General features: G+C 39.8%; 2 protein-coding genes across 2 annotated transcripts; both read left to right on the top strand.

Moving 5' to 3' along the window:
* Nucleotides 1-588: 588 nt before the first annotated feature.
* LOC128454621 (protein THEM6) lies at nucleotides 589-3,150 on the top strand. Its single transcript, XM_053438062.1, has 3 exons — nucleotides 589-741; nucleotides 2,050-2,555; nucleotides 2,648-3,150. The coding sequence occupies exons 2-3, from the start codon at nucleotides 2,052-2,054 to the stop codon at nucleotides 2,753-2,755; spliced, it is 612 nt and encodes a 203-aa protein (XP_053294037.1). The 5' UTR covers nucleotides 589-741; nucleotides 2,050-2,051; the 3' UTR covers nucleotides 2,756-3,150.
* A 1,442-nt stretch (nucleotides 3,151-4,592) lies between these two features.
* On the top strand, nucleotides 4,593-9,429 carry LOC128454623 (protein THEM6). The gene is made up of 3 exons (XM_053438064.1): nucleotides 4,593-4,688; nucleotides 6,308-6,812; nucleotides 7,522-9,429. Exons 2-3 carry the CDS (start codon nucleotides 6,312-6,314, stop codon nucleotides 7,627-7,629), a joined length of 609 nt encoding a protein of 202 aa, XP_053294039.1. The 5' UTR covers nucleotides 4,593-4,688; nucleotides 6,308-6,311; the 3' UTR covers nucleotides 7,630-9,429.
* The last annotated feature ends 1,024 nt before the right edge of the window (nucleotides 9,430-10,453 follow it).

Raw genomic sequence — 10,453 nt, 5'->3', positions numbered from 1 at the left:
ACTAATATGAACTGAAAAACTTTTACTGTTTGACCATCAATATCTAGTTTTAATACTATAATTGTAATATTTGTGTTGACACATGAAGCTTACTTTTGAATATTTTCAGTCCTGACTGATTTAAGAAGAAAAATGGGATTTTTTACAATATATCTAATATTTATAATACCCTTAAAGCAAAGACAAAATGAAGACATTAAACCTTTACTTATAAAACCAATATTAGATCATTATCTGTGCATTAAAAGGTTTCCTGCAATAAGCTCTGAAATAATGGAGATATAGACTTCATGACCTTTAATGGGAGATTTTAGTGGGTGAGGAAACAACCAGTCATAGCCAAGGTTTCTGTTCAACGCCAAGTCCTGATAAGAGACTCAGTCGGCTTCAAAATAAATGTCCTCACATTTAACAATTAAATAAGAAAACTCTGTAGACTTTTTGCGATCTGAAATTGCCAATGCTGGAATAAAATGTATTTAATAATAATCCTACTTTTTAAATTGTGTAATTTATTTGATGACGAAACGCCAGTTCTTCATAAATATAATGAAATAGATTTTTATTTTGAAAACCATATCCGGAAGAAATCTGGTTAAACTTTACCCCGGTATGGAGAATGAGCGGAGGGGAGGGTTGAAGTGTGTGTAGCTGAGTGTGTTGGGGATTGTATATCTGTGTGTCTCTTTGTGTGTGTGGACAGACTCCGCAGGTTCGTGTAGAAACAGCAGGAATCCGCAGGTGAGATTTCGTGGATTTTATCGACTCTTCTCAAGATCTTGTAGTTGTTGTTTAACTCTCAAACTTTGTTCAGAGGTTTAAGCAGTTTTAACAGAGTTTGAACTAGGGCTGTGCTCAAAAAATCGATATGGCGATATGTCGTGACGTCGTCATGCCGATGCACGCATCGATGCAGATACTACTGTATCGATGCAGATGCTACTGTATCGATACGGCATCAAATGCTTTGACGGCCGTCTTGAAAACGAAACTAAACCTATGGTGCAGTGCACAATAATGCCAAAGGGGGCAGCATAGGCAAAAACAGCACACGCCTCAACTCAAAACAAGCAAGGAAGAAACACCGGAAAAACTGGCGGAGTTATTGCACATGAAATGCTTTGCTCGCAGTCTGAATTTGGCCGCTCAACGTGCGCTCGAGACGCCCACTGTTTCTTACTTATTCTCCACTGAGGTGTGGAAGAATGCCAAGGAGCTGTGGACCTTAACTGAAGCGGACCTGGCCTGTGCTGAAGATGAGGCTAAAGCCCTGAAGCCGCAACACTCGTAATGTCCGAAGAACATTATAGCACCGCTGAATGCCCAGATGTGCAACTGCGCTCATGTTCAAGCAACAGACTCGGCACTTACGAGGGAAATTAAAAACACCGTATCCGGGGATCTTGGGAGGAGATGCGTGAGCGACAGATCCTTTCTGTGCATTGGCTTTTTTTTTTTTTATTGGGATTAGAATGATAATTATTTTTATTTTACTTTTAAGATATTTTATATCCAGAATTTTAAGTATTTTGAGTGGTGCGATCCCTAGGACTGTTTACTCCTTCACGTGTGTTTTTTAAATAGATCCTGAAAAGTCACTGATACTCATCAGGTTGGTCTGTAGCTTCACTTCATGTTTGAAAGAAATATAATAAAAAATATAAAAAAATGATTAAAATAGAGGATAAGAGCTGAACTAGGAGAAAGCGCACCTGTAAAAATGAGACTATAAGAGAGCTGAAAGAGGAGAAGGAGTTTCAGGTGATAATTTCTTTTGATTGAAGAAACGGAAAATATAAATACAAAAAAATTGAATTAAGACCAAATATATTTTAAATGTAATAAGAATAGACACATTTTCTGCATCATTTATCCTACAAAACAAGTTTTCACATCAGCACATAAAGACATAAACTCGGGCACCAATATGTCTGTGTACTTATACCCATCAATAGGATGGAATATCATGAGAGTGGCACATAGATGATGTTGCTCTCACACATCCCAATAACCCCACTGCTTCCTCTGCTGGTTTGTGTCCTCTCACAGGGATGTGTTGGTTGCTGTGGGTGCTCGGCACCTTGCTGGCTCTCTTCTGCAGCCTGGATGTGTGGTACTTCCTCCGAATGGCGGCGGTGATCGCCCGGTCCTGGTTCCAGCCTACGATCTCGGATGTCACAGCTGAGCAGGTGGTGACAGGCCGGGTCACTTCCAATGACATCACAGGGTGCCACATGAACAACGCTCGTTACCTCCGCGAGTGCGACTTCGCCCGCTTCTCTCTCTACACACGCAACGGCGTGTTCAAGGCCGTGCGAGCCCTCAGAGCTTCGATGATGGTGGCGGCCACCACCATCCGCTACCGAAGGGCTCTGTGTACCGGTGAGGGCTACGAGCTGCGGAGTCAGATCGTTACTTGGGACGACAAAGCCTTTTACCTGGAGCAGAGATTTGTGTCAAAGAAAGACGGCCTGGTGTGTGCCGTCATGTACTGCAAGCAGAGTGTGATCCGCTGCAGCCCGGACCAGATCATGCAGCATCTTTGCAAGAGGAAGGTAGGAGAGGAGGCCTCAATACAAATGCAAATTGAACACTGGTAATGTTTGTATCAATCCTTTGCTCATTGAAGGACGTTTGCTCGTTGCAGGTGCAGTGCCCTGAGTTTCCAGAGGACCTTCAACACTGGGTCAACTTCATCTCAGCCAGCAGCCAGGCCCTCAGGGCAGAGAGCGGACTGGAGGACAAGAACAAATAAAGCTGTGAACAGTTTGGTGTTCTGTGGGGCAGCTTATTAACAGGATTCAAAGTCTTCTGAGAGAAATATTTGCTGCTGCTGGCTACTTGACTGTAACACGCTTGTGCCTACTTCACTCTTAATCAGAATCAGAAGTATTTTATTGCCAAGTAGGTTTACACCTACAAGGAAATTTGCTCTGGTAATTGGTGCTTACAATTAACATAGAAACATTAAAACGCAATAACATAAAAACGCAATAAATACAACATACATAGGAAAAGCAATAAAAATAGAAAACCAGTATATATTTACTCACTGTTTACTTCTTATTTACTCACTTTTTTCCAATATCTATACAAATTAACATAAATTTTGACATAAACAAATATAGAGCTTGACAACACTAAAAGAAACGAGTTACCTCTAAAGAGAAGTAACATGATTATATGTATTCAGGTACCATATTAGCATTAAAAGCCATACAATCAATCAATCAAATTCAATCAAATTTTATTTGTATAGCCCGTATTCACAAATTACAATTCGTCTCATAGGGCTTACAAGCATTGAAACTATTTAGAACTCCTACTGATGCATGTTTATGACCTCACTATACATTTAGGTAAAGACTTCCTCACCCACTTTCAGTGAGAAACAAGACGGGGTTTAGATTGAGTTTTTTTCTGTACAGCAAAATAAACAGCAGTTGGTACAAATCTGAAATTGATGCAATACAACCGTTGTGAATTTGTACAAAATAAAGTTGTTGAGTAACAATCAAATCAAAGTCGGTGTCACTCTGTGCCATGTAGAAACCAGGTGTACAGCAATTTATCTTTTAAACCGATTCTACAAGAGCAATAAAAGGCATCACATTAACAGTAGCTGAAGAGTAAATGAACAGTGAGCTATACTATTACATTGGCAGTGAACCAGGTTGAATATAGCTATCAGTATGCTCCTGCTAACGGGTATAAAGAAAGGCTGAACCTTTCAGCCGCCGACAGGAGGAATACTACAGACTGAGCTGTTTACGTACCGTACTTATAAAACTTCACTTTTTATTGTGCCTTTGTGTAACTATCCCAGTTGCTATTTGTCCAAACTCAAGCTGACACAGATGCATCATGGGGATGTGATGTGTTCAGTCCAAACAAATCCATCACCCACACTGAAGATTATTCATTCGTTGCAAATAATCAAATACAAACGGACTAATTCTATCCAGCTGATTTTGTTTTAAATCTTTTTATAGATTCTGTGAATAATGTAGGTTTTGTTGAGCCCTGTCAAAAGGAGAATATCTGTCAGTTTTGGACAGACAATAAAAGTATATCTGTCTCATTGTCTGTCTGTCTGTGTGTCTGTATATCTGTCTGTCTGTCTGTATATCTGTCTGTGTGTCTGTATGTCTATCGATCTATCTCTATGTCTGTCTATCCATCTGTCTGTCTGTCTCTATCTGTCTTTATGTCTCTATCCATCTGTCTGTCTGTCTGTCTCTATCCATCTGTCTGTCTGTCTGTCTGTCTCTATCTGTCTGTCTATCTATCTATCCATCTATCTGGCTGTCTTCCTGTATATCTATCTATCTGCCTGTCTGTCTGTCTGTCTGTCTACAGTGCCACCCAGTGGCTGATAAAATGCAGGGAAACAAAATAAAATAAGATCTTTAGAATTTTGCGAGTATTAATATATATTCATATTGAATACGTTCATAACAACTATTTAATAAATACCAGCAACTGAAAATATACCAAACAGTAATAATAACAGTTATAATTAAGATAAGGCTGGGGATGATGATGACTTCGTAACCATGCCGACACCGGCAACCAATGAGAATTCAAGTCGTCACCGACCACCCGGAAGTCGCGCACCCTCATTCTACCGGTTCCTTCAAGTTGCAGCAGCCTCGCATCTCATGGTCGCTGTGAGTCCGGGGCGCACGGTAGGTTCCTCCGCCACATCCACGCACCCTGTCGTGTCCGTGGCCAGCGCCCGAATCCCCCGCGTCGATAGAAGCAGAATACTCGAACCCGGATGTGGTCTCGCCGAGGCCACGGTCCGCTCGCGGCTAGCGGCTAAGCTAGCAGATTTGCCTGTGACAGCAGGTTGAATGGAGCCGCGCTAGCTCCACGGTCCTCAAGGTTGAAGTGAAACCGTGTAGAAGGCTGATGCTTCCGGGTTTTTTTACCCATAATATTCGGTTTGGAAGCGAATCCTCGTGTTTTTCTTCGCATTTACATCATAATTGATTTATTGATTTGATATTTTTAAGGTCGTGAATTTAGAAACAGAAGCGAGGAGTTCCTATGACAAGGCAAAGTAAAGTTTATTCAGGATAACAAGGGGATGTAGCGTGATCTACATACGATGTACATGGGATTAACATTATGGATGGATTACTGAATGGGCCTCAGTTGTAATGGCACACAAAGATAAAGTTTGTAATACAACCACAGAGAGACACACAAACATGACTATTTAGAGATGCTTAACATGAAGAGACAGACACAGGACTCTAAAGATGGACAACATTAGGTCACAGTGAAGCAGGACATGTCCATAAGAGAGAGAACATGTTTACAGGGAGATACAAGAACAAGATGTCACGAGGAGAAACAAATCAAATGCAAACAACATGGCTGCAGGGTTTGTAGTCACTGTGTCCTGCTCCAGGAACCTGAGGGCTTCATTAATTAAGTCATAATAGACAAACATAAGATAAAATAGGTTCTGATATATTAAACTGTAGATCAAACCTTTTACTACAGTGCAAGATATTATTAAAATCTATCAATTCTCAATAACTCAGACCTCTTGTTTTCTAGAAGTTGCCTCCACATATAGGATTGCTTTAGTTCCGACTGTGGAAACAGAAATGCGAGCGTCCATCCCGTTGTGTTGTGAAACGGCAGCTGGGTCAACAGCTCCGAGGCAGTTTGGCAAACGTACTTTTACTTGTTGACTCTGTTTGCACACGTTGGGCTTTCATAGGTTCAGTATGATCCCAAACTTGCAACCTCGAACGTATGTCGTTTCGCTGTATTGTGTTTCCTTTTCGTTATATTGGGTTATTTTTTACTTGGTTTTATTAGAATGTAATTATTGCCCTGTTTGCACTGCTGTGCTGACCTGGCTTTTTGGTCCACCACGTCGTTTCACAGTTGACTTTGTTAATTTACATATAACAAGTTCAACTTAAATATCTGAGCTGTTTAGACAGTTCATAACAGAGCAGCAAACCAGAAATGTATTTTGGCCGCAAAAACATCCAGCAGCAGTTGCGGCCTCATCGACTCCTTCGACTAAAGATGTAAATACAGCGTAATGTAATGTGATCCTCTTTGAACCCTTTGATTCACAAGCTATGCAAACCCCAAGACACACCCACAACTCCAGCTTGATCATGTAGAACATAGTCTAGGTCCTCAGCCTCGGAGGATAAAGAAAGTCAAAAGCATATCAATAAGTGTATTAAGTATAAACTGTTATAAATCAATGTTTTGTCAAAGTTGATATGTTGACCCTCAGGTCTGTTTATAGTTTATATCTGTCTTGTTTCAGAGAGATGATGCTGCTGGTGTTTGGAGCCCTCCTCCTGCTCTTCTGTACTCTGGATGTATGGTACTTCCTGCGCGGGGTCAAGGTCTTTATCCAGGCATGGTTCCAGCCCAGAATATGGGACATTCTAGCAGAGCAAAGCATCGATGGCATGGTCCTGCCGCATGACCTGGACTACATGGGCCACATGAACAACTCTCGATACCTGAGGGAGTGCGACTTTGCTCGCTTTCACCATTACATGCGAAACGGGCTGTTCATGGCCTCGTGCAGGATGGGGGCCAAAATGGTGGTAGGGGCTTCCACCATCCGGTACCGGCGCTCCTTGGCCTTCCGCGAGGCTTTTGAGATTCGGACCAAAGTATTGGGATGGGACGAGAAGGCCTTTTACTTGGAGCAGCGCTTCGTGTCCAAGAAAGACGGCTTTGTGTCTGCAGTGATGCTCTGCAGGCAGAATGTGGTGCGCTGCAGCCCGGAGAGCGTTATAGAATTTGTATGCAAAAGGAAGGTGAGTAAAGGCAGAAGATGGAATAAAGTATCAGTAAACAGCTGTAGTTCTGCAACTAACAATATTTTTCTTAAATACTCTTGTTTGGTCTTTTACAGAATTTTTCAAAAATAGATAGTGGGCCTTCAAATAGGGGCTCCAGTCAAAAGCAGGGAAGGTTCTATGAATGGAAGTAAAACAATTACTGTAGTTATGTCAACCAAGGACTTAAATATAAAGCTGACCCAGATAGAAAGCCGATACAGTATCAATATTAGAAAGTAAAGATTTTTCCAATACTGATACATTTGCTGATATATATATTAAAAAAGGAAATTGGCAATTTTTCCTATTCCTATTATAAGACAAAGAAATGTTATCGAGGCTTGATATTTCACAGTTTAATGAAGAAAATAAACATGATTTGTTTAAAGCAACATGTTTACATAAATGCAGTTATGTTTTAACTTGTTTATCTTAGAAAATTACAGTTATCATATCAGTAAACATGGATGACGATATGCCTGTGATGGGCTAATATATGGGTCAGACTCTACTGTAAATGTGCTGTTTGATTTACGATCACTAAGGATTAAGAAAAAAATCCTTAAAACTGAAGGCTCTGCATCTTTCCATGAAAATCAAATTGTTTCCATTTAGTGTGCAAACGATAGACCTTTGTCTTCAGTTCCGATCAGCACTCGGCTAACGTTTCTGTGTGTGTGAGCAGATCGAGTGTCCCAAGTTTCCAGAGGACCTCCAACACTGGATCAGCTTCATTACAGCCAGCAGCCAGGCCCTGAGAGCAGAGAGCGGACTGGAGGAGAAGAACAAGTGAAGCCACACCATGACACCATCACGCATCATGAGTGTAGACGCGCATATCATTTGCATTGCACGCACACATAAACCGTTAACATCCATACACACATGCACACACACAGTTAAACATCATAGACAGTTTTAATTGACTTATAATATTCCACTGATTTGTTCTGGGTCAATCCTACCTGCTGTGTATTTTTGTAGGAAGTGAACCAAATATGAAACTGCTGAACACGCAAAACTTGAACCGTAGGTTTTACATGTTTTAAAATGCACGTACGCACTGGGATCATAATTGAAGTTTCTCTCTGAGAAAAGGGAAACAATAGCTTTATCCTTGCAGCTTATTCAGTAGTGGACTGTGAGTAGACTGGCTTTAGAAATCGTCGTTCTCATTTAGCAAACTCCTCTAACGTCAGATAAAGCATGTAGAGGAAAAGTTCATCTTCCGCTGACATAGATGCATGTTTTGAAAAAAAAACTGAATATATTTTTTGTGCCTGTTCCTTTCCATTAGTGGTGGTCTGCAGTTATGATTTCAGAGAATTATAACTTTTTATGAAAAGCATACAGTATGCGTGATGAAATGCTTGAATAGACATAATGTAACAGCAACTAGTTTTAATCTCCCCATCAGCACTTTGCACAGGATAATACAAGTGAGTAAACAAACTGTGTCTTTCCGTGTCAAATCGTCACACCTTTGGGCCGATCACAGAAACGTATGGATCTTTTTCAGATCTAAATTAAGAAAGATAAGAGCTAACGGATTCCAAACTTTTTGCATTCGCACCAGCATCATGAATTTGAATGTCGGGGGTTACAGACACTTGGACGACACCACAGAAAAGTGTTTGTGGAATCGAACAGTTCACCCAACCCTCGATCGGCCTAGTGGTGAGTAGACAGAGTGAATTTTCATCTTTGAGGGAACTTTCCTAGATCCTAGGTTTGGTTCTCATATCGTTTCATGGCTCTTTTCCAGCTCCATATTTATCTTAACAAGTCCATAATATAGAAACTCACAGTATTATGAGTAATTATAACAATTCAAATGTATAAAGTCATCAAGACATCCGGAAAGTTTGAGTTTTGAGTCGTTGCAAAGATATCGATATCTAAAGTTGCATCCCATTACCAGCTCCTCACAATGTGTTGGGACAGCAGTTAGTGATCCGTGCATGCTCGGGCACATGTGTGATGAAGCAGCCCCGAAGTGTGATGATTTGACACAGAATGACTTGAGAGGGAATCTTGTTCTATTTTATTTTTGAGGGATCCTTTTACCAGTTCACTTTTGTTCCTTGACCAGATTTGTAATCCATGCATATAAGGCGGGGGATTCTTGAATTTTGTGTTCTGCTTGATTTTTGGAGAACGTGTGTGATCCAGATTGACAGGCGTGACAAACAATTGTTGATATGGTAACGAGGTTGCTGCCAACTTTTCCAAACTTGCGACGCACAAGAAACCCAGAATGTTTGGATGATGCTTGGTTTTTATTGAGGCAGCCTTATGACAATCTGGAACCTTTTCCTTTAATGTTTAAGTTTGTGACCAAAGTAATGTATTGTTCTGTATGAAGAGGAAACTGAATTCATTTTTAAAGATGCACTGTCTAACCTTTTATTTATGTTGCCCATGCACAATACTCATATTTAATTCCTTTCAATTTGAAGAAAAGTGTTGTCCTTTTTGTTTTCCACTCGTCATTATTTATGATTTACTGAAATGGATACACTGTACCAGAATACATTTATTGTGTTTGTCAATTATATAATAGCATTTTTAATAAAAAATGCATTGGAAACCATTTTACTGTGTGTGTTTGCTTTAGTTGAAGTACTTGTATTTGAGCATTCACCTGAGCTCCTGATGTGTTGTTGATTTTTGGTCCTATAGGAAAATAACTATTTTGATATTTAATGATTTAGTGATTTTTCGAGCAGAAATGCTCTCTGTCCTGCACAATGAAGATATCCAACTTTAAACTGTTAAATATTAATGTAAAGTATTTTTTACAGTTGGTCGGATCACAAGACATTTGAGGATGTTACCTTCAACTTTTAGAAACTTAATAATTTCTCAGTAATTGATGAAGTGCAGAGGGCACTAACAACTATAGATGCTATAACAACACATACACACTGCTGGAATTTTTTATTATTATTTTACTCAAGTACTTTAGTCTTTTTACTCATTTCATTTTGTGCTATTTTATAATTCACTACATTGCTTTTTACGCCAATCAGTTGTATTTACCATTTTTCTGTTTACTGTGTCTTTGTATCATATTATTTAATGAAACGTTTTATTATTATATATTATTTAGATATTTTGTGTTATTTAAAAATAAAGCTACCACTCAGCTACTATTTCCAGGCATTCGTTTTACTTTGGTTAGGGTTATTTTATGCTACTTAATACTTGTACTTAACTAAATAAGTTTCTCTCAAATTTTGCTCTCATAGTGTTTCTATGTCAGAGATAGAGCTTTTTGTTTTTGTACAGCCTTTTGTTGTTCGAGGGCTTCGCTAGAGTGTAGTGGTCAAGATTACACCTTTTTCAAGCAGGCCGGTAGACCCGCTTAGTATCCCTTTCTCTCTCTCCCTCTCTTTAACCAGCCAGTCTGTCTCCCTCTTATGAAAACTTGTTAGCTTCACAGAATCTATCAGACCCCCCATCATCCCTCCATTCGGTCTAATGCTATTTTAAGCTGGAAATTATTGAATGGGATTCAATGGGAGGCTTCAGTGTTCATAGATCAGAGAAACCTTTGAAATCATCTGACAGTTGCAAGGGTGAAAGATTTTACCTTTTTTAAGGGAGCCTCTCGC

This window comes from Pleuronectes platessa, chromosome 13 (genome assembly GCF_947347685.1).
Source record: "Pleuronectes platessa chromosome 13, fPlePla1.1, whole genome shotgun sequence".
Classification (NCBI taxonomy): domain Eukaryota; kingdom Metazoa; phylum Chordata; class Actinopteri; order Pleuronectiformes; family Pleuronectidae; genus Pleuronectes; species Pleuronectes platessa.
Note: the sequence above shows the minus strand (reverse complement) of the source record. Positions and strands in the feature narration are given on the sequence as shown.

Bases quoted from the DNA above. Each gene is read 5' to 3' on its own strand.
- LOC128454621 (XM_053438062.1), top strand. From the start codon at position 2,052: ATGTGTTGGTTGCTGTGGGTGCTCGGCACCTTGCTGGCTCTCTTCTGC. The intron at 2,556-2,647 runs GTAGGAGAGGAG...TGCTCGTTGCAG, and splicing joins AGCATCTTTGCAAGAGGAAG to GTGCAGTGCCCTGAGTTTCC.
- LOC128454623 (XM_053438064.1), top strand. From the start codon at position 6,312: ATGATGCTGCTGGTGTTTGGAGCCCTCCTCCTGCTCTTCTGTACTCTG. The intron at 6,813-7,521 runs GTGAGTAAAGGC...GTGTGTGAGCAG, and splicing joins AATTTGTATGCAAAAGGAAG to ATCGAGTGTCCCAAGTTTCC.